The 24,185-nt window shown below is 38.4% G+C and overlaps 1 protein-coding gene across 10 annotated transcripts in view; it reads left to right on the top strand.

Annotated features, from left to right (window-relative positions):
* Positions 1–24,185, top strand: part of PCNX1 (pecanex 1) — an 89,882-nt gene that overhangs the window by 4,762 nt on the left and 60,935 nt on the right. For 8 of the 10 annotated variants that reach the window (XM_061998888.1, XM_061998893.1, XM_061998891.1 and 5 more), the window contains exons 2-6: positions 3,277–3,485; positions 9,279–9,384; positions 12,330–12,375; positions 13,276–13,365; positions 15,018–16,718. In XM_061998888.1, the coding sequence (XP_061854872.1) occupies positions 3,277–3,485; positions 9,279–9,384; positions 12,330–12,375; positions 13,276–13,365; positions 15,018–16,718 (2,152 nt within the window). Of the gene's footprint in view, positions 1–3,276; positions 3,486–3,990; positions 4,013–5,268; positions 5,326–9,278; positions 9,385–12,329; positions 12,376–13,275; positions 13,366–15,017; positions 16,719–24,185 lie in introns of those variants that run through there. The other 2 variants (XM_061998895.1, XM_061998892.1) reach the window with 2 other exon arrangements.

Below are 24,185 nucleotides of genomic sequence, written 5' to 3'. Positions count from 1 at the left end.
TTGAAAGGTTTAAATTTAGAAAGGAACTTCTGAGGGAAAGGTGGTAGAAAACTGGTGTCCTTCCCCTCCTCCTTCATCTTTGAGAGTGCTACATAACTTCCCTTTCAGATGTAGGGAAATACTTTCAGCTAGATGTTTGTCTAATGGTTGGGTTTGTTCAGCCATTAGATGATTGATGTTTTCAACAGAAAGTAATTAAAGCAGGTAGTTTTTGTATGGTCATGTCTAGCTCTCCTCTCCTGTAAGAGCTTCAGTTGTGACTACTGCTGTTCAGTGTATGTTTTCATTCTAATGGAAGCTACTGGAGATGAGAAGTAAGATGGGATGTTCTCTGCAATGCTGTTGCAGCTACAGACTTGTAGCCAACTGGTGTCTGCTGACCAGCTCTAACCTGAGGTTTTTAGTCTGTGTGCAGTAAAATATATTTCAGTATTTGTGAAAAGAACTGCAATGAGGTCTAGCTGCAAAATTGGAGGACCTGGGTTTGTATTTCTGCCTTGAAGGTGGTATTGTATAGGATGCTCAGTTATGCTGATGAGAGACATATCTCTCCTCAAATGTGGTAGAATGTCAAGCACAGTTGAAAATACTAATCTCACTTTTAAGTTGCCTTGGCTTGTAGAGAGATACCCCCAAATGGAAGTTGAATGCTTCTAAGTTTGGCAAAGAAAAATAGAGAAGGCACCAGTGGTTTAGGTTAAGTTGCAGTAATTTCCTCTTGAGGCTGAAATGCAGGCGAGTTGCTCGTATCATGGGTAGCACTGCTGTACCACACCATGAAACTTCATATATATGATCAGACAACAGAGTATAGCAGACATACTAACATTTCTTCTATCCCCAGACTGTATGTCCTGTCCTGAGAAGAGCAGCTGCTAAGAAATAAGAATAAAAAATAGCGAGCTAACTACTCTTATTTTTTAGGAGTCTACAGTCCTGTGGAAACAGGATGTGAGGAACAGGCACCCTGTAACTCTTTATTGCTTTTGCTACAAGGCATATGAGGTGTTTGCCTTTTCCCCCCACATGTTCTCAAAGCTGTCCTTTGCAAAAGGAGATGTGTCCATCTTTGCTTTCCACAAGATCATCTGGATGCTCTGTGTGACCTCACCGCTGACGGACTAGAGGGGAGAAACTGAAGAGCTCTCCAGACAAAAAAGTATAGACATCTCTTTCATAGTCTAACTTTTGGTATCTAGTGTTGAACTGTCTCTTCTGGTAATGGCTTCTGAACACTAGGTACTTGTAAGGGAGAAGGTAGTTGAAGTTGTGTTTGTGAAGCAGACTATTCAACAGGTCCAGGAGGCTCATGTTTCACCAGAGTATGCCCTTTCCTGTAGACAGCTAGCGGTCCCTGAACTTCTTGGAAGTGGAAGCACTGTGTTTCTTGAGGAACCTCTTTTAGCTTTCCTTCAAGAGCTGTATGAATGCTGTTACCATCATGGAGTTCCTGGTTACTTATTGATGCTGTTTTTAAATAGCTTTGTTTCCTCTTTGTCCTTCTGAGGTAGTGCTCTGTAAGTGGATTTCACTATCTATTAGTGTCTTGTCCAGCTAGCTCAGCATGCAAAATCTAAGTTAGCACACCCCAGCTTAGCTTCACTGTCCTACTTCAAATGTTGTATCAGATGTTGACTTGTTTTGAAGGAAAAAGGTAGCTTGAACTTGATCACTGTAAGAAAAGAATGCTAATAAGTAACCTGCCTCCTGATTGATTCCAGACTCGATTACTTGTTTGGCTTTAGAATGTTATATTGATTATTTGGATGGTTTGTTTTGCTTAATGCCAGAAAGTGAGCAGCCAGATGAAGGATTAATTTTTTTGTTTGTTTCTTTTTGGAGTCAACAGTCAATACAACATTTAGAAATGTTTATTCTCTTATCTTCATTAGTCCAATATGTTGTGTTTGGAGGTCTTTTTGAACAGTGTTTTTGCTAAACTCATGGCTTAAGTTGTGTAACGAGCACTGGCAGTTCTTCTAGGACTAATGAACTCCTGAATAGGTAGAAGTATTAGTGTTGTAATCAGATCTCTTTTAAATAACTAGTGTTATTTGTGGGATACAGAAGGCTCCTTGTCTTATTCTCCAGTCATATTCCCTTTCTGATTCTGCAAGCCCCACTGTACATCACCATAAAGACTCTTCTCTTGTAATGGTCTGTATAGACCAGGTGTAGGACACAAGCTGGAATTATTCTTAGACTAGGAGGACTAAAAACATTGTTCATTTGTTCTTCTTGTTTCCTAAATTAATGTTCAAGGGAAATGGCAAAAGTAGAAATATGAAGAAAAGGTGAATTAGAAAGATGAGACCCTTGAAGTGAAATACGAAGCTTAACTAGTACTCTGAATGCTTCTTTTACATAGCTGTTGCTGAAGTCACTGAACTGTAAAAACCTTATGGGCCTCAGCAAAAGTTACATGAGAAGTCATAGTAGAATTTCAAAAGTTGAAGCCTTTGGGATTAAGGTTTTTCATGTGGCTTCAGGTCACCTTTGGCACATCTGAACAATTCTTCTCAGAACATGTGCGCTGGCTACCATTCCATGGGCATGTTATAGTCTGGCACAAATAATCTTTGCAGCCTGTGGTCTTCCAGGTTGTTGTGGACTGCTGCTGAAATGGGCGAAGCAGAACTGTAAACAGCCTCTTTTTTTATATGCAGGTGGGGAAAAGTTTGGCATCTTGTCATACAAGAGTAGCTGTTGCAAGCTGGCAAGCTAAATCAAAACATCTATGTTGGGTAGTGGAGTAGGTGGTCTCCCATCCACAATGTTGTCAAACTCGCAACAGTTTTTTCCAAAATGGACTTGATGCTGTATACTAGCCCTGAAATAAGGTCATACATACCCTCTGCTTAATTTAGTTTTCGGGTTGCTTAAAGTCTTCCCATCTTTTTTCCTTTTCATAACAGTAGAAAATACTGAGTGTGACACACACAGTTGTGCTAGCTCTAGGTTTATTAGCATAACCATTAGATTCCAATAGCTGGGGAAAAAAGTGACCAAGAGTTCAATTTGGGCCTTCAGCTCCAGCAATAGGTCTGCTTAGCATGCTGCTTTGGTATCTTGTAGTCCAATTTCCTTTTTTCTCTACTAGACTATGAAGAGTCTCCACACAAAGTTTGATTGTAGGGAGGGATATGTTTAAACTGTCATTTTCAGTATGATCAATATGTTCTGTATGAAGGAAGATGTTCAACTCTAGATAGCTTAAATATTCTTATGGACATTAGACCTTGTGTTCATTAACTCTTTCTTACTTTCTTTTGCAAGGCTCTTCCTTCTTCCATGATGATAGTAGCTGTCTACTGCCCGGTGATAGCAGCTCTCTTTATCGTTTTGAAGATGGTGAATTACCGTTTGCACAGGGCACTGGATGAGGGAGAAATTGTGGAGAGGAATGCCAGTGAGCATATGGACAGAGGTGCAAAACCAGAGCAAAGCAATGTTTCAGCCAAGAGGAAAGACAGCAATGGGCCCAGGTAAGGTGTCTGCTGGTGTTTGGATACTGCTTCAAATGATAAACAGCTGCTGTCTTCATCAGATGTGTAACTAGAGTGGTGGTTGAAATAAACACTGAGGAGTAGAGCTGCAGACCTCCATAGTTCTGAAAGACTTTTTAAATATGGTCTCTAAAAGATGGCCTATTTATGTTTGAAATGATGGTTTCTTGTTAATTTCCTGGTTCCTCCCTGAAAGGAGTTCCAGAACAAAATTGAAAATGCTGAAAGCACTGAAACAATAGCTTGGAATATGCATGCAGATTAGGTTACTAATTAATGAACACAACCAGTGCAAGTTGGGCCTATTTCAGCAGCAAGCTTAGTTTCAAAAATCTAGCTGTTAAAGACTGCATGCTAAGCCTTATATCATTAAAAAGAATGTCTGATCAAGTTTCAGTTTGCTTAGTTTTGCAGAAGCAGGAGCCAGATACAGTGCTTGACTCCGGTCATAGTCTTACTTCAGGAGAATACTGTCTTGTGAATTTGAAAGTTCTGGAATTACCCAGGTCAGTGATGATGATGATTCTGAAGTGCTGTCAATAGGAGGTGATTCCTTTCCACAGATCTTCTTTGCTGTCACCAGCAAAAAAAAAAAACCCAAACAGATTTTTCCCTCCTGACTAGATTATTTGGAGAAAGAAGTGCAAAAGATGACTCATCAACAAGGCCAGCCTAACCAGTCTGATCAGACTGTGGATGTGTTAAGAGCTCTATTATTAAAGCCTCTGACTGGCTGCAGATAATTTAGGTCATCTTAAGAGTTAGAGAACAGGAAATAAATCAACCTTCAGTTGTTAGATTTTGAAGAAGACCTTTCTCCTATCTGTGAGTTTATGATACTAGTAGCCACGAGTAGCTCTCAAAGTGAGGCAGTTAATATGCTGTCCTCATTCTTAAAACATTCTGCTTGTCTTTTTAAAAAAAAAAATCACAAAAACAACCAAAACTCAAACCCTGCAGCTTCTGTGTGGAGACATACTATAAGGAAATGTAGTTGAAAGAAGCCTCTTAAGTCTGTTTGTCAGGACGCTTAAAAGAAAGGAAGTGTTCAAGTGATTTCTCTTTAAGTGCTCAGCCTAAAAGTAAAAACACTTGACTGCATATAAGGTAGACTCTCATGAGATGAGTCTTAGGTTCTTCTCTATCTATTCTCAGCTCACATACTGTTAGTAAAAGCAGTGTCTTAGATTCCTTTCAATTTGATATACAGTAGCTTCTTGTATCAATCTTTTATAACCTGACCCTTTTTCCATGTTGTTTCTGGTAACTGAACCTGCTGATTTTAATTGTGACTTCGTTTAGATCACCCTATACCTCACTAAAACTGTATTGAGCTGTTTTGGTGGAATGCTTGCCTAAATGTGTATTAATGCTTATTCTGCTTAATAAAATTCATGAAAGTAAACTAGTGGTCTGTTCTGTTTCAATGCAACCTTGCTAACGCATGTTTTGTGGGGTTTTTGTGGCTCTCTTTTGTTTGGTTTTGTTAGTTTGGGTGTTTTTTCTTTATTTTTAAAGCCACTTAGCTTTTGCTTCCAAAACAGTTGCCAAGACTTGGCAAGGGACTTCTTTCTACTAGTTTTGTGAATTACTTCTGGATGTTCCAGAAGTCTTATTTTGTTTAAGGAGCAGTTGACATGGGACAAGTTACTACATTATAAGCATTTGTGAGCTCAGAAGTAGAGGTTAGTTTGATGCTGTGTGTCCTGCTTGCCAACTAAAGTTTCATTAACTTTTATATGATCCTTGTTCCCACTTTCAGGTCTCTTAACTAGAACTGGGAACAAGGTCAATGCAGAAATTACGGAGTTACTTTTTGGTAAGTGGGATGTACAGTATATACTAATCTTTGCCTGGAAGCTTACAAGAACCCTTGGATAACATTCAAACCAGTAGAGGGGATGTAGGGTGAGTGTTTAATATTGAGCTATCAACTTCTTAGTAAGCTAAATCAGAACACTAAAAAAACCTGTCTCTGAAGAAAATGTATATGTAGGGTTTTCTTTTTGTTAAATTCTGCCAAGCATAAGGGGCAAATAGGGGAGATGTAAGCAGACATACTGTCTTAAGTCTATGCATAATCAGAATATTAGTTTGATAGTTTAGGCTACACCATGTGATACCAAATAAATATAAATATAGTATAGTGTGCAAAGAGGTCCTAGAGTTTTCACTCCCCCCCATGCACCCCTGAGACTACTCTGGATATGAATATTGGTATTTTGGGAGGATTAAGCAATAATCTGGTCTCTATTCAAAAGTTGTATCCAGCAGTCTGTTTAGCTTCTAAGAACTGTTCTTTCTTTCTGAAGATGTTCAAAGCAGTGGTTTCAGGTAGCTGACAAAAATCATGTACTGGCACTTGTAGGTTTACATGAACTGCTCATTTTTGGTTCATGTTGGTTTGTGAATAGGCTCCTACTCTGAAGCTTTTTCATCTTTTCATAAGACTTTGCCATGCTTAAGCAAAGAACAACTTCCTGTTCCCTAAGAAATAGTGTGTGTTTTTCCTCATCCTCTTTACAGAGTTGAAATTCTCTAGTTTAAGATCAGCTTCTTTCAAAAACATTGAGATAGGAATGTGAGTCGTCCTCTTCTGTGGCTTCTAGGGCAGTTGCTGCTTTCATACGTGGAGTGGCGTTAGTAATCCTTCTGTGAGGTTTCATGAAAACAAGTAATGAGGATAACAGGCTCTTAACCTCACAGAAAAGGTAGGAAGAACAGTGCAAATGTAATCTTTATTAGATATCAACAGACCCATAGAGATACCTTAAATGATTTAAGTCAGTTGTGCTTTTGGGTATATGAATGTGGCTTTGTTCTTATGTCGGTGCCCACTATAGTTCAGAGTCCTGGTGACACTGCCGTCCCCAATCTTCATCGGCCTTGGGGAGCTGCAATCATGATGGTACATGAATTTCATGTGTACTTCTGCAAAGTAAAACTGAACAGCTGGATGTTGTATCTTTGACTTAAGTAGAGTTTACTTAAGTATGAATTAAAAAAGAGAAATAATGGGGAAAAAAAATCTCAAACTCTTACCTTACCTCTGCTGTTTCTTCTTGCAGTTTTCTGTGGTTGGCTGACCTGTTCTTGAGCTTGGAGTTGTTTTGACTTTTGGACTCTAATTAGTGATGCAAGCTTTCAAGTATTAAGAGTTCACTTGAAAGTGTCGTGGTCTGGCGTTTGCAGTGTGTCCTGCGGTCCTGTTTTTTGAGAGCAGCCTCCTGACTAGTTATCCTGCTGCTTTGTTTGGAAGTTAAGGACAGAAGAAGAAAGAATAGAAGTCTTCCTCTGCTTGGCCTTCAATAAAAAGTGCTTGGTCCAGATTCTCTCAGAGTTCTAACCTAAGGTTCTAAACTTCTGAATTCCTGTAGACTTAAAGCCTCTTCAGACTTTTGGTTACCCTCTGGCCCACTAATATAAATACAGATATTAATTTCAGGTAGAACAGTTGTTAATCAGAAATACTAGTTTTAAGTTGTTTTGTACAGTCTCTGAATGTCTCTTCCACAGCAATCTCTGTTGCAGGTAGCTGGACATAATTTATTATTTTTTCCTCTATTGGTGTAATAACTTCATACTTTTTTTGCTTGAAAACTGAAAAGCATGGTACTTGTTCTAAAGTACAAAACAAAGTGTAAGAAACCCATTATAAACTTAAATAGCAGAAAAGAATGGCGTAACACTTACCAGCAATGCTGTTGACCAGACTTTTGTGCATACAATGACTGTTCCTAGAAATCTGCTTCTTCCTTCAGACTTTTATTTGTCCTTTGTTACTAGCTTTTGTTAGTCCATTAGTTTGTGGGTGCTGTCACAGAATGTAGCAGTTGTGAGTAGAGTGTTGGTGTTGGGTTGTATTGTTGCTTATGCTGGTATTTGTTGGTTGTCTTTTAGACAAAATCACCACCTCCTACCCTGGCTAAATACTTAGTTCTGTGCATGAGAGCTTACTCACATTGACTTGATTTTTCTACTTTATGCGACATACATTAATCATCTGCAGTGTTTCTCAGTGAATTATCCAAAGAGGAAGGTAATTTAATCTTTCTGTGAAAGACATTTTGTTACATATTCACTTCTCATCACAGTGTATACTGAACTTAAACATTAGGTGAGAAGTTTTTAGTGTAGTCTTTAACTTCATGTCATGTCCTTATGTGTTCTCAAAATTCTTACATAACAAATACTTTGTTTAGCTAAAGTTGGTGGAAATTATTGAAGCTGAGTTCTGTATCTCTTTTTTTTTTTCCTTACCTGGTTCTGCCTTAGCATAATTGATCCATCAGGCTAGAGAGTGTTCTGTAAACAGCCATCAGTAAGAGCATGTCTTTGTCTTGCTGCTGAGCTGTACCAAAATGGTGGATTTTCACATCTTTCTTCAGCTTGCTGGAGTTGGACCATAACTGTTCTGTGAACTCATCGCTGGCTATCTCTTATTTTTACTGAAGTAGTATATTCCTAACCTCAAACTGTGTCCTTTGTCATGTTTGATGTAAGAAGGTTCAAGGGCCTCTTGTATGCTCTAGAACGGTTCCTGAGGTTGTACCTTTATGCTTTTCTGTGATGATGACAGCTTGAACTGTCATGCTGCACAATGAATGATGTTTCAGATTCTTTGAGACTAGCTATCTATTAAGTAAATCCTGTAGTGCTTCTGTCTACTTCTGACCTTTTCTCCAGAGGGACCTCATTTCACTCTTTTGATTTCACCTGGAGAAGGGTTACGTTCTGTCTCCAGCAGAATGTTGGAGTGGACTTGCCGCAGTTTGGGATCATTGATTGTTGGGAGGCAGTTGCTTATCTTTGGGGAGGAGCAGAGAGATTGTGTCAAATTGCATTGCAGTTAGTTCTGTTCAGAAGCCTCTTGCATCAAAATGAAGTGATGGATTGAAGAGAACTGTGTGTGGAGAGGAGAAAAGTCTCAATTTCTCCCTCTTTGCATTTAACAGTGTTAGGTTGGATCTCTGAACTATCTCTCTCATTTCACACCCCATTGTCCTAATGGACATGTCCAGCTTGCTTTTGTTTTATAAATACCAGCCTTTGACAAGCTGAATTGTGCTGAAGAACAACTTGGTGATATTGATCTAGAAAGTACTTTCAAACCAATACTTACTAATCCTGAAACAGTGAAATCACTAGGACATAATAATGTTTATGTTGTACCTCAAAATATTTCTTGATAGGGCCTGTAAATTATCTGAAGGGAAATTACTTTCTGGTGGAATTAAGTGGTTTGCATCTGTGGGAGAGAGAACTGAGTCCTTTTATGTCTCTGCCTTTCCAAGAACTTTTGGTGATGCTGCGTGACTTTCTCGGTTAACCTGTCCTTACTTTGGAACCTAGATCTGATCTAAGGTGAAGAGTTCTTTAGTACTTCCTCTATTGATTGATCTCTGGATATTATACTTTGACAGATTCATCTGAAAGTTGAATGTGTGTGCATGTAGGCAGAGAGAATTCCATAAGTCAGCACTTCAGAGTGCTGAGAAGGTTCTAAGTCTTCACGGTGCGTGTTGGCTGGTGGCAGTGGACTTTCCAAGGCAGCAGCTTCTGGACAGTATTTAGAGTGCTCTCAGTGTGACTGAGTTGCCTGAGTCAAATGAGCAGTTACTCCTCTGAGGTCCTGGGATATATTTGAGCATCTGATATTTGAAAAGGGAGAAATTGTTCTGAACCAGCCATCAGCATAGACAGACAAACTCCTGTTTAACTGGTATGTTAATGGTAATTTGTTTTGCTTTTATTCTTACATGTGTCTCTCAGTGATCCTGGAGGAGGGATCGAGATGTCAGAGTTCATACGAGAAGCAACTCCCCCCGTTGGCTGTAGTTCACGCAATTCTTATGCTGGGATAGATCCAAACAACCAGGTAAGAACTAGAGCTACTGTAGTTGTTGCTTCAGTACTGCTGGCTTTACAACCTGTAATCTGCTCATTTTTAAGTTATACATAAAGAAAAAAGTATTAGGGTAAACAATTTACCTTTCTGTGTTTCTTAACTGCTTTGTCAGAGTGGCATTGCACTCTCCCAGCTGCATAGCTCTTGCTCATCCCATCTTGTGTTCATTTTGGGAGTAGCTGGATTTTATAAGGACAACCTGCTGTCCCATCAGAAGTTATTCCTTTTTGCTCAGTTAGCATTCTTCTGATTTAGTAAATCAAAATTACTCAGAGCATGGTCAGATAAGTACTCAGACCCACTGTAGTGTGCTTCCCTTGCTTCGTTTTGGAATCAGTGAGCTGTTGGATAGTTCAAGCTGTAACTTCATCCTTATATTCTAACTTGGTTTTCCTCCCTTTTTGTTTGATCTGTCATTTAGATGCTTAATTGACAGCCTTCAGTTGTGCTGAATTTGAGGAGACTTCTTTTAAGTCTTAGAATATATCTACTGCTGATTGTCTCTTGCAGTGCTGAATGGCTTTCTGAAAGTTATATTTCCTGACCATTGAGACTCTGCAGTCAAAAATGTTAATCTGATGAAGCACAAAGCAAGATAAACTGGTAGAAATGGAAAGACTAAAACTGTTTATTTCTGAATGACCTCTGCAAATTCACTTTTGACACTTCAGTAGGCTTGGGAAGAAGGCAATAAATAGAGTGCTGTGCATCAGACGAAGGGCTGAAGAATTTGGCTTTATTAGATCTTAATGCAACTTCATAATGCTCTCTTTGCCTTGTAATTTCACTGGCAAAGTTCTGTTTCCTTACTAAGTTGGTAGAATTAAGCATCCAAATTCCATAGAGCTGCATGTGCCATTTCTTCTATTTGGCTTGTGATTTGGCTTCTGTTTGGTCAGTCATGGCATCTTCTTTTACCAGCTCTTCAGAAAGACAACTAGATTGTCAACATAACTGTACAGTCTGGCCAATGAGCAATGCAGCATCATAGTAAAGAGAGAGAAGCTGTTTTTGAATGACATGGAAATCTTGGTGTGGTGTTACAATATCAAGTCCTTCTAATTAGCTTCCTGAGCAAGCAGTATGTAATGTAATGCAATGATATGCTAATGTTGGTGTTTTATCTGAATAATGTTTCTCTATGCAGCATAGATACTCTAAGAGATTTTTCTCCTTTGAAGAGAGCAGGTATTTGGTAGGGTTCAAAGGAACAGGAAGCTAAGGTCAGTGTAGGAGGATAGAACTAGGCTGGGGGATCATGTTTCTTTGACTGGTCTATTCAGACGTACTTGTAGCTTTTAAAGCATGTGAAGAAGCTCTGTGTTCTTTACTATGTGCTTTATAATACAGATAAAGATGCTGTGAAAAGTATGGTGTTTAAAATGTGTTTGAGCTGATGAAATTAGTGCTCACTAGTATCCTGTGATTGAATTTTCAGCATCAAAAAGGGTATGTGAGCAGTAAGCAGCTGAGTATGAACTAGCTTTGCCATGCTGATGCATTTGCTTTCAGCTGCAGCATTCAGCAGAGCATGTTACTGGAGCGGGGTGGGGGGAAGGTTGAAGTGTGGCAAAATGACTAACTAAAAGTATGCATGACAGTATAGTAAAGAGAATTCATTAAACGAGCTCCAGCTGCTCTTTAGCATTACATGTAGCAAAGCCATTGTTCTTCTGTAGTGTGGCTGAATAAAATGTGCACTTATCTTCAGATTACCTTAAGTTTGCTTATAGAATTATTAGAATTATGCTCTCTTTTCCACAGAGTCATTAGAACTAGGTATTTTTTAAAAAACAGTAAAGTCATACATCTTTATGTATCTTGGATTCAGATCTTGCCTTCGAGTATTGTATCTTGTTTCAGACTGGTTTAGTTGCTTGATGCGTGTGTCTTTTGTGTGCTATTCAGAGCTCTTTGAGAGAGGTGGTATTGGGTATACTATTGAAGGAAAGACTAAATTGTCTTTATCACAAAAGAATTTACTACAGATTACAGGACACTATGTAGAAATACCGTAGAACTAAATGGCTGGCTAGTTTTCAGATGAGAATACATATGCCTGCTGGTTGGCCATTGAACGTGGCTGAAAAGGAGATACTATAGATTTGAAATGTGTTTGTAACTAGTATCCAAGAATGAATCATGAAATACTGCAATCTTCCACTAAGCAGTTCACTTGCTTTGAGGTAACTGAAATCTATTTACTCAGAAATTGTCTTAAAATGAAAAATTGCATTTGGAGGAATAAGAGGGAAGAACAAGACACAGTAAAATGATTAGGTTAAATTGATTTAAGTTTATTTAGCTGCCAGCAGGGATCATCCTGCCATATCCCCAGTTCGTGCTGCTGCCACTTTCCATGTACCAACAATTAGGTTCTTGTGGTTACCTGGTCATTGGATCAATTGTGGCAGACTCGAAAACTAACTGTGATAAAAACACGTCTCTCTTCCAATGGGAGCAGTTTCTGGATTGAGCTTGGCATTTACCAAGTTGAACAGGTAAGTTTTACATTAACACAGTGTTTTCTTTGAGCAACCATGGTCACTGCATTAAACATTCGGCTTTCCAACAGCAGTTACTAGTGTACCACCACAGCACTAATTTGTGTTTCAAGGAAAATTCCCACATTAGAAAGCATTTTGAAACTTAGTATAGTAAAATCTCCAAGTACATTGGCTAGAAAACAGGATAATGCAGTGATATAGTTGGATGCATCATTGGATGCCGTGTCATCTCTGTTTGCAGTGGAAACATAGAGTCAAAGAATATCACTGCACTGTGCTTTTGGATGCTTTTGTACCTTGGAAAAATCTCTTCTATATATCTAGGTGAATGTGCATTGCAGTAGTAGGAAACAGTAATTGAATAGTTCCTGATAGTGTACAACCTCTTACATAATTCCCTGTTTCTAGGTTGGATCTGGATTATCTCGTCTGGGAACAGCAGCAACAATCAAAGGTGAGATTTTTGGATACTCCTTCAAATTACCTTGCAGTAGCACTTCAAATCACTGTTATGGTATTTTCCAAATACTGCCTACCTTGTTCATATGAAACTCTTCTGAGACCTAAGTACAGCATTTACTCATTGGAAGAAATCTTCCTTGGAGTTGCAAATTATGTGCCTGAAACATTAGGAGAGAATATCCTGGAATTCATGCTCTGGTTTTTGTGTAACAAAAAGTCTGTCTTTTGCTTGTAAATGCAAAGGAGTTGTTGTGAGTGTACTTTTTCCTGCTATTTTAAGTTCTGTGCAACCAGTTGCACTTGAGTATTGTGTTTCAGTGACTTGATTACTGCTGGCTGCTTGGCATCTAGCAAAACCATTGTCTGGGACAGTCCTTGTGGACTTTTCTGAGATGGAAAGATTTGTAATAGGCAAGGTTGTTCTCTTGTAACTGTATGAAGCCAATAATAAGACAAAAGAAAATGGGATGTGAATTTTTGTCACCTTCCTGATTTTTTTTCCCTTATTCTATCTTTACAAGTATTTTGTTACAGTCTACTCTACTCCTTTTTATTGGCAACTGTGCATAAAGAAATACTCAAATACTTTTATCTTTAAGGGAAAAATAAAGTCTTTATTTCCAGTGGGTTCTGTGTAAGATAATCTTCCAGTTCTTCATGGAGGATCTATATAGTTCAAATAATAATTTCTTAACTACAAAATAGAAGTAGTAGACAAAACTTATCTATAAAAGACAGGAGAGGTCTTGTAGTACTTGTAATTTTTGTTATTTACCTACAAACAAAGAACTAAAAGCAACAGTGTTTCAGGACAGGTGAGAAATTTGCAGTATATATACATGTATGTGTTCATACTTTGAGTACTAGTACTCTTCTTTCTTAAAATTCACAGGAGATACTGACACTGCCAAGACATCTGATGATATCAGTTTAAGTCTTGGCCAGAGTTCTAGCCTATGTAAAGAAGGGAGTGAAGAACAAGGTAAAATTTCTTTTTCTGCATATTAAACATGGTATTTTGTTACCAAAGACCCTTTGCTTAACATGCTAAATAAAGTCATGCAATTTGTTGATAGACTCTAGCTAATGGTATCTTGAAGCTCTTTGTTTCCTTCCATAATTAATCTACAGTTCCTGGATGCGTACTTTTAACTTTATTCTTTCACTGCATGTTTCTTTTTCTGGCATCTTCCAGGAGGTAATAAATATTTACTGTCTCCTTACTGATGAAAGATAACTAGCTTGTCTATAGACAACCTGTCTCATATTGAAAGTGGCCTGGGATTTATGGACTTCATTGTAGATGAATTTGCTTTGCCTTCTGGTGCAGCCAAACGAATTTGTTAGAGCTGAGTGATTTTTCTTTTTTAAATTGGGCACACTTTTCTGTAAAGTAAATAATGCTGCCCAGAGTTCTGTGTTTCTGGAATTATGGAGTGCTTCTAAGATTCAAGCTAGCAGAGTTTTACATTATTTTTTCCTGATGTATAAGGAAACTGCTGGCTTGTATTCTTCAGTTGTCCGATTTTGTTTTGGATTTCATTTTTGATTTAGCTTCATTGCCAGGAAAAGCCTACCTAGACTGAAAAAGAATAAAACTGCAGACAAACCTTGCTTTCTGATTACAAAGTTACCTGGTGATTAGCAGGAAGTTAACTCTGCGAAAACAGTAGTTCCTTTCCACCAATGTAATGGGATTCATGGGTTCCTTTCGATTGTTACCGTGTGATTCAGTGCAGAAAGTATGTTTAAAATAGAGGATTACAGGTGTCTGCACTGTTGTAACAGGCAGTAGGGTTTTATTGCTTTCAGCTGAGTAACAGCTATTTGTGAAGTCTCAAAAGTCACACATGTGCAAATATACTCTGCAAAAATTTAGCAATTGTAACTTAGCAATTTAGCAACTTAACTTGGCCTCCAGATCTTCTATTTTTTGTGAACCTACTGAAAAAGACAGTACTCTGAATTTCAGTACTACCTGCAGGTGGACACTTAGAGGAGACCACTTGTGGTAAGTAGCAGAAACAATTGTTCTGACCAAGAACTAACAGCAAATCCTCATGTTTTGCTGTAACAGCACTGGTTTTAGAGACAGTAAACCTCAGGAACTTCACAAAGAGTTTTGTTATAGTACCAATAAACCTGTGCTAGTGCTTATATCCTTGCTAACTCTGAGCTTGCTTAATATCTGGTAGGAAAGATTACTTTTTTGTTGGTGTTTTGTGACTTCAAAGTTAATGGGATTTACTCTTGTATTGGGTTTGGAGTGGTGGTAATTTTCCACAGGAGTCAAGGTCAAACCACCTCAACTGTGTTTTCTTTAATAACTTTAAAGTTTATGTGAAACAGTTTATGTAGGAAATAAAAGGTATGGTACTCTTATAATTAAGAAACTCTGGATTGTATAAAAACCAAGTCTGAGACGTGTGAGCAATAGGGAAGGTTGGGGACTTGTCAGAATTGTGTTGTCTTTTATTAGTTATTAAGGTAAAGCACAGATACTTGGATGTCTTTGAAATGACAATGAGATGCATAGTACTTCCACCTAGATTCCTGTTTAGCTACTTAATGTGATATAAACAAGCAGCTGTAAAGCAGATTGTCTAATTCACATGAACATTTTACATTAAACAGATATGGCAACCGATCGGAAGCTTTTTCGTCTGGTGTCGAATGACTCGTTTGTCTCCATCCAACCTTCGTTATCCTCTGGACAGGATTTGCCAAGAGACAACAGTGACAAAGTGTGCCTCTCGAATAACCAGCTTGTGGACCAGTCTAAAATGAGTGCATGCGACACAGAAGTAGCTTCGCTCGTAACTCTGCATTCTCACTCCTATAGGAAGGATCATAGACCACGAGGTGTACCAAGGACTTCTAGTTCTGCTGTCGCTTTTCCAGATGCTTCACTAAATGACTTCCCTCTCTATCAGCAAAAACGAGGACTAGATCCTGTCAGTGAGTTAGAAGCTTCCAAGCCCCCTTCTGGATCCAGAGAGTCCTTGGCTGAGAACTCTTGCATTTCAGGGGTTTTTCAATTAGATGACATTCTGAAAAGTAGCAGCCCTCAACCTTTCGCTAAGAGTGGGAAGAGCAAATCTTTGAAAGCAGACAAAAGTGTGGACAGTCTGAGAAGCCTGAGTACTCGAAGCAGTGGTTCAACAGAAAGCTACTGCAGTGGGACTGATCGTGACACTAACAGTACCATCAGTAGCTATAAAAGCGAACATACTAGCTCCACGCATATAGAAAGCGTGTTGTCGGAGCACGAGGAGGAGTCTCCTAGAGAAGAGAAAAAGGATGGTAAGAAAAAGGACTGTGGTATTGACTCGGAGGATGACAGTAGTTCTACTACTGACAAAAGGACTAGTAGCGAAAGGACTGCTGTGGAAGTGAGCACTAACAGTGGTGTTCAAGAGGTAAAGGGTTCTAACGCATCTGATGAGATGCACGGTCAGAAAGGTCTTGGTGCCTCTGCTTCAGAAGAGGCTAATAAGAACCCGCATGCCAATGAACTGACTACACAAGCTGACAGGCCTCCTGGCAAGGCTGCTGAACAGAGAGATGAGCAGAGTGAGAAACTAGCTGTGTTGGTAGATTCAAGAGCTTCTAAAGAAACAGGTGGAAAACAAAAAGAAGGAGATGTTCGACCAAAGTCTTCTAGTTTAATACATCGAACAGCCTCTACCCACAAGTCCAGCCGGAGAAGGACAGGAAAAAAACGGGCTAGTAGTTTTGATTCAAGTCGGCACAGGGAATATGTTTCTTTCCGAGGTGTATCTGGTACTAAACCTCACAGTGCTGTGTTTTGTCACGATGAGGACTCCAGTGATCAAAGTGACTTGAGCAGGACATCAAGTATGCAGTCAGCTCACCAGTTCAGCAGTGATAGCTCTTCCAGCACCACCTCCCATTCATGCCAGTCTCCTGAGGGAAAGTACAGTGCTCTAAAGACCAAATACATTTCTAAAGAACATGGAGGCACAGACCTTGAAAATACTCACAAAACCCATGTAAGCTCTGAAGGAATTAGCAAAAAACGATCTACACGTCGGACTTCTAGCACAAACAGTGCCAAGAACCGTGCCAGAGTGTTGAGCCTGGACAGTGGTACTGTGGCTTGTTTAAATGACCCTAATAGTTTAATGGCACCAGGTAACATAAAACAGTTAACTACTTCAAAATCTGATTTGGAAGCCAAAGAAGGAGAGGTGCTAGATGAGCTATGTCTGCTGGGAAGGGCTTCACACTTAGAGTCAGTCACTCGTTCTAGGAATAGCTTACCAAGCCAGGCTACGTTTCCTGAAGGGGAAGAGCAAGAATCAGCAAGTGGAGGTAAGTAAATGACCTACTAGAAGTACCTTGCCATATTTTATTAATGAGTCTGGTATCTGTGACTTAGATTTCAACTACAGTTAAGTGTCTTCCAGTTTCTTCGTTCCTGTCTAGTAAAACACACAGAACATTTCCATAGTTTCTTGGAAGATCAACAGAAATGGGAGTGGAATTGAAGCAAATGTTATGAAATCTATAGGTAGAGGTGCTATGGGTTTGTAACTGGCAGTCTTTGTTATCCAGAGCTGTATCTTAAAATTACTGTGATCGAATCAGACCTGTTCAGTTGTAATCCCCAAAATTCAAATTACATGTATTATTTGAAAAGATACCAATAAAAAAGACACTATCTTTGAAATATTGTGCAATTTAGAACATCTGGAACATGGAAACGATTGACTGACATTACAGCTGCATCTGAGATGAACTCTGGCATGGCTTGAGGTGCTATCAAAACCCAAACCATCCCTCAAACCCTTACCATGCTGCCTTAATTATGTGTTCTTATGATGGTGTAGTTACTAAGCTGAATTCTGGGAATTTTGATTTTGCTTAGTCTTGCCATTGTTGGCTAGACAGTTTATTTATTTTGGGTGTTTTGTGGGTTTTTTTATATCCTGCCTAAGCAAAGTACAATGACTCTTCCATCTTTAAGGGACAGATTTCCAACTCTCAGTTATATGAGAAATGACCAGTAGTTCCTTGGGAGAAGTGTGTGGGTGGTGGGGTGTGTGTTTCTTTGTTTTGGTGTTTTTTAGCCTCACACTGACAGAAGAACAAACTCTAAAAATCAATACAATTAATTTCTGGGGATAAAGTATGGTACACTGAATTTCGGTTACAGATTGATTACTGATCACATTTGACTGGCTTAAAATTAGGTTATATTTAGATGCCTTCACTTAAGAATATGTATGTATTGTTACTTTCTGTTATTACTAGTAACAGTTCTGCAGGAGCTTTAATGGAAGAGTCCAGTTTGCTCTTTTAGTACTAAATCTGCAAGCTAAACACTTAACACACATTCTTATTCTTGAAGTGATAGCTCTTTATGTCTACTGAGACTAATTGCTAATAAAAGGTCTGGTTTATGTATTTACCATTTTGACTCTGCTCTCTTTAGCACAAGATTTAATTCCATTTTGATCTGTGTTACTACAGCTTAAAACTGTCAAGGTTCTCTCCTTATGCAGAGGAGGATTAATAAACCTTACCTTAGAATATGTCAGACTTCATATGCACTTAACAGTCTGGAGGAATCAGTGCATGAGTGATGCTGTGTATCATCAAATATTTGTATTTCACTCTTTAATTGGGAAAGACCAACCCTAAGAAGTTTAAAACCAATCCTAAAGCTATAAATCTGTAGCAGCTTGAAGCAGGGAAATGTTGCTGGTGTTCTTAACAGACTATGGTCATCATTTTCCCTCTCTAAATTTTGTGTAGCTAATGGATAACTTTAAAGTTGTCAGTATTTTAATAAATGGTGAGCACCCAAGTGTCACTTGCCCAGGAGTTTCAGGCTGACTTTAAGAAGCATTCAGATTTGCCAGATCTGATGACATCACATGATTAATAGCTTGCTGTGTTTTATGTTTCTTATTACCAATAGAATAGGAAATACTTCCTTTATGATTGTAAGAACTGAATGTCATTCTGATTTTTGAAGGAGTACAAAAATACCACTTGTTTTTCTTTAGTGTTACTTAAATATTTAAGCAGTCATGTCATCAACCCAGTAATTATTCTGAATTTGTTTGTTAATGATCAATCTGAATAATTGCTTCATGTTATCCTTCATTTCTGCTGGTTTTTCTGTTGTGTGTGTTTTGATGTGGTTTTTGTTTTTTGGTTTTGTGTTTTTTCCAAATGTATAGCTTATGTTACAAGTTTTGTAGCTGCTGTGTCTTTGTGTCTGTCTTCTTTGACTTACCCTGGTCTAGTCGCAATCAGAAGTTTTAACATTTTAGAATCTAAGTCGATTTATGTTCATTAATTCCCACTAGTGAATATTGTTAAGCTTTTGGGAGTGTTTTTAAAGGCATACATGTGTAATGTAAATATATATCATATGTGTGTATGTGTAGAGATTTTTTCTGGGAAAAATAAGTTACTTTATTTACATGTAGAAGATGAATCTCAGAATAAACTTGGTTCAGATTTTCAGAAAATACTGGTTGGGTAGGAAGTCTTCTGGTTCAGTCTCCTGTTGAAAAGGATTCCAAACCATAAATACTTAAAATTTCTGTGATTTGCTTATGATAACTTTCTGAAACAATTAACAAATGCATGCTGGATAACCAAAAGACTGACATTAATACTGCCTCTTTTTCAGTCAGCAGGTTTCAGTTCCTATTTTCAAATGTGACTTAAAATTGCCTTTTAAATCTTTAGAGGGTAAACTAAAAAGTACATTTGTACTTGTTTGTGTAAACTGCTAAACTGTGTTTCGTAATGGGTATGGCCTTTTGTGATCTTCTACTAAGCAGGATGCTATACAAACTTGCACATCTTGTACTGCAGCAGATACAACTTGGGAGTTTCATTTCTATTTTATTATGCCAGGAAGTGGTGAATGACTCACTTTTTACAAGATATGTTGAGCATTTGAATAGAAACAGTGGTTCATTAAAATGCAGGCAAACAGCATTTGAAACTTCTGTAATTAAATACATGTGGTGGATCTATATACAGAATAATGGAAGATGTCTTACAATAGATGTTATTCTTGTTTAACTATTCGGCCTCTAAAAGTAGCTAGTGAATTGATGGGTTATGGGTTAGATCAAACTGTTTAGATGTCTAGTGATATCTTGGAATTACCACTTTTCTCCTATGCCTGGCTCCTGTCAGATGTGTACTGTTTCTGCATTGCTGTTGGTAGTGATCTAAAGAACCAACATAATGCCATATATGACACAGTGATGTTTTATGAACTCGACCTGACCTGAAAAGTCAAGTGTTCTCCCCTAGTTATATGGTAACTGTAAAAGGTGCACCTTTGAAGTTGCTGCTTTCTTGTACAGCTTGCTGTAAAACTGCATGTCATCTAACACATTTTTCCTCCTGCGCATTACATAGTGGTATTAAAGTTAAGAGCTCATACTGTTCTGTGGTGTTTTGTGGTCTGCAGTTACATCTCTAGGCAGGCAAAGTAGGGTTTTGTGAGCTTGGATTGCAATCTTGCATTTCATATGGCATATGGAAACCTGTTCATCTCTTCAGTCTGTGTGTATTTATACATCCATGCTTAGTGTATCTACTTGTAAGCGTTAGATACTACCCTCTGCAAGGTTAAAAGTACAATTCAGTTCTCTGCTGTGCAGCCAATGGTCATGTCAACCACTACCAATATATCCCTTTCTTCCTGCTAATGTTGCACGTGGTCTACAATCATGTATTTCATCTGTGTCCTAGAGCTGTTCCATGCTTCTGGTGGCTTTAGATGGATGCATTTTCTGCAGGTGGAATTAACACATTTACAGAAGATGGGGCTTTTGGTCTATGTTCTGTGTGTCAGTCCATGTTAGAGTTTAGAAATGGTAGAAACTGAAAAATGTGTGGATGTACTGTAATCTGGGTGTGTTTATGCTAGTTACCTCTACTCATCTGTTAAGCAGTACCCCGCCTGTAACTGGATCAGGTTAAGCAGATGAGCCAGTGGAAAGGGCTCCTGCATATGAGGTTCTGCATTGGAACCAAAAGACTAAACTATTACTTGATTTTCAGATGTCATTTAGCAGTGTCATAAGGTGGGCAGGATTTGATTTGAGAACGACACAGAAATTTTAGTGTTAGCCCTTCCCAGTATCTGACTTCAAAAACATAATGTTATCCTGGCACAGCTTTGGCATGTGAAGGTTGAGTTTTGCAGATTTACCTCTGATTTTGAATATTCTGTCATTTCAGTAGAGCTGAGATGTTGCCATTTAACACTTCAAGGTGTTAGGAGTGATGTGAAAGGCTGAAATGGAACTCTGCAGTTTTGGAACTTAACAGTGAAATAATGCTTGATACAAGTCTTGCATCTACTAATTGTTAATCACTACCTACTAAAACAAAATGCAATTTTAGTATGTTGTGTGAGGACTCTATCCTGCCTGTTTTGTCTCCTTTCTGGTATTCATGGATAATACAGCAGCTTTCACTAGAGTGCTTATGACCAGAACTCATACCATCTTTCTGTTGCTGTGTGGTTGAATAAAGCTGGCAATGGGGAACAAAAAAAAAACCTCAGGTTTTCTCTAACTTGCAGCAGTAGCTGTTGAGAGCCAGCAGTGTGTGTAATTGTTTGGCAGAAGCCCTGAGTACTATTGGTAAGAAACATCCTGTCATGTAGGAACATGCTGCTTTAGCGTGTGTCTTTTGCAGAGTAGAAGATGTTCTGTAGGGCCACATAAGCAAAAATCCAGAGTACTTGATGAAAAATGCATGGCTCAGCATTTCAGCATACACCAAAAGTTAAAAATGAAGCAAAATACACCTCAGATAATTGTCAGTTTGTTTGTGTGGGGTTTTTTTAACCCTGGGAGTGTTATTTGTAATATTGACTCTGGTTAGATTCTCTCAAGCCTCCCAAAGAAACCAGAAGTGGCAGTTCTTTTAGCATACTTTGCATTGCTGTGTGAGTAAATGGTTTAACTGTCTTAGATTGGTAGTGTCTGTGCAACTACTTCTCACAATAATTTAGAAAGAATGGTTCAATTTTATTGACAAGTAGCCTGTGTTCACAAATTTCTCGAACAGGAGTTGGATAAGATTTTGTGATACTTGGTATAAACAAAGCTCCATCTCCTCACAAGTTTACAAGCCATATTTTTCATGCTTCTTGGTAGATGTGTCTGGATTTATTGTTATGCATGCAGCCAGGAACAGTTCTGAGAGCTCTGAGCTGTAATGGAAGTGCTCACATTGCTGCCAAATGTAGCTATGAGATATAGTTCCAGGATATATCGAAGTTGGCTACTAATTAACATTTGGTGTTAGAGTTAATGGAAGCCCATTCAAAGCAAACACGACTTTCTGTGTATGATATATAGAATACCACTTTTGCTGGCAAGGCTGTGTGTTCTAAAGATTTAAAGCATCCTTTCCTTAAGAGAAATAAATTCAAATACAAGGTCAGAATTAAGACTGATACAGCTTATGAACATATGATGCATGAACACGCTACTAAGTATTGATACCCAAATCCCTGGATATAGGGACTAGATTGGCAGAGGATAAGATTAGGTCACAGCTTTACCTCTTTGACCCCAAGTTCTTCAACATTATAAGTCAACAAAGTCTGTGTTAGTAACACTTAATGTTTTTACATGTGACATAAATGGGAAATATGATGTAGGGGAATAACTGAGACTCGTAGTTTTACCTTAGACATTAATACAGGAATTTGTTCATCAAGCTGGTCTGTTAAAATGCTTGATTCAAAATCAAAACAGATGGTTTCATTGTCCTAGCTAATCCCTGCCTGATAGTGTTTGGCTTTTCAGGTTGTTGCAGACTGGTTTGACATAACTGCAAATATTTCTCCAGCCTAGTCTTAAAACTTACTTTTTTCATACATTCACTGAAGTCTTGGGCTTAATTTGATCTCATTAATAGTTACAAATATCTAAATGGTGGGTGTCAGAAAAAATGGATGCCCCAGCCTCCTATGGTATCTAGCAAGAGGACAAGGGGTGATGAGATGCAGCTGGAACACAAAAAGTTCCATTTAAACATATGAAAAACTCTTTCCCTGTTTCAGTGAGGGAGCCCTGGCTGCCCAGGGAGGGTGTGCAGGCTCCTTCCTTGGAGGCTTTCAAGACCCGCCTGTACACGTTCTTGTGTGACCTGATCTAGGTGAGACCTGCTTCTGCAGGGAAATTGGACTTGGATGATCTCTAAAGGTCCCTTCCAGCCCCCACTGTTCTATGATTCTATGAATTTCCCTTGTTTCTCTTTCAGTTTTCTTTTCTCTCTTTGTTTGGTGACAACCTTTCCTTTCTAAATGCTGTGTAGTTTTCCTCTGCCCTATTTTCTAGCACAAGGTTACATCTTGGAGATTTCCCTCTCTTTTCATTGCTTCTCCTTAGCTGCCCATAGCTCCATTCTTCAGAATGTCAAAAGTGACATTTTTCATTAAATCTCCATAGTGAAGTATTATATTATAAGCCAATATTTTGATTATTTTTTCATCAGAAGTATAAGAAATTCCTGAAACTGTAAGCTGAAGGATGCTGAAGACATGGACCCAACCGACTCCTTTCTGCTTGGGTATCTTGCAACTATGGCTTTGGAAATAGCATTAGGGCACATAATAAACGAGAAATGCCTCGACTGTGAGAAGAGTGGTGTTAAGCAATAAATGTGTGTGAAGTGTGACACTTGTCAGGCTTTCAGCATAAATGAGATACAGATGCTCAATACAGAAGAGCAAAATTTCAGCTGTTTGATTTGGTGAAGTATGTTCAGGGTTAGAAGAGAGATTTTGTTGCTTGTGTGAATTCATGGGCTGTAAACTCATGTCAGTCAGAACAAATGGTTGAAAATGGCTTGCCCATGCATTGCTGAGGTTCTGTGCACACTTTTAACCATGCTCAAACTGACTAATCTTCAAAACCATCTGGATATAAAGTGATGACATTTCTTTCTCTTTCCTGAGAAAAGGAAGGGACGTGATGTTTCCTTTTTTTTTGGTGGGTGTTTTGTTTTCTTTTCAGATGGAATTTTACATTCTTTTTTATCTGGAGAACCCTGTGGTTTTGCACATGGATATTTCACCTCTGTCTTGCCTCCATGCCACGCCTTTCCAGGAGTCATCTTCGAGTTATCTGAGGCACTTGGGGTTAGCATTTTTGCCCAGCAAAAATGAAAGGAGACTTATCAATGCAATAAAATTTGGAAATTCTACTTTTTCATCTTGTGCTTATTCAGTTTCCACCTTTTAAGTTTGGGTTAGAAGCAGTCCTACATAAGCAGTGTGATGTTGTAAATGTTTTGGCTTGTATATGTAAATGTTCCTGTTCAAAAGAAAGTGTTTGCATTTTATGTTTCTCAAAGCTAGTTGCATTGTACAGCAATTGTATAATTGTAGTGTAAAATGTCGAGTCTTCTGTTTCAAACTTTGAGAAACAATGGAGTTTTACATCAAAAGCACTTGTGCAGTAGAGGAAGAGGAAAGTTTGGAAAGGCATAACCTGCAGGCAGGATAGTTCAGCCTATGTTCAGATATTCCCAGCTGTTTGACACAGGGATGAGAATTATTTGTTATTCTAGAATCTTCCCTACAAGAAATTTCAGGATTTTTTTAATGGACAAGTATCATTCCAAATGTGTAAATGACAAAATTACATCCTCATGACTTTCTAACTCTAATCTGGCTTTTTTTTCCCCAATCAGAAGTGTAATAAAAAGGATTAATTGTAGTAAATGTGTTCATGTGCACATTGCATTACAAATACAAAAGTTAAATCCTTTCCTCTG

Source organism: Colius striatus, chromosome 6 (assembly GCF_028858725.1).
Source record: "Colius striatus isolate bColStr4 chromosome 6, bColStr4.1.hap1, whole genome shotgun sequence".
Classification (NCBI taxonomy): Eukaryota; Metazoa; Chordata; class Aves; order Coliiformes; family Coliidae; genus Colius; species Colius striatus.
Note: the sequence above shows the minus strand (reverse complement) of the source record. Positions and strands in the feature narration are given on the sequence as shown.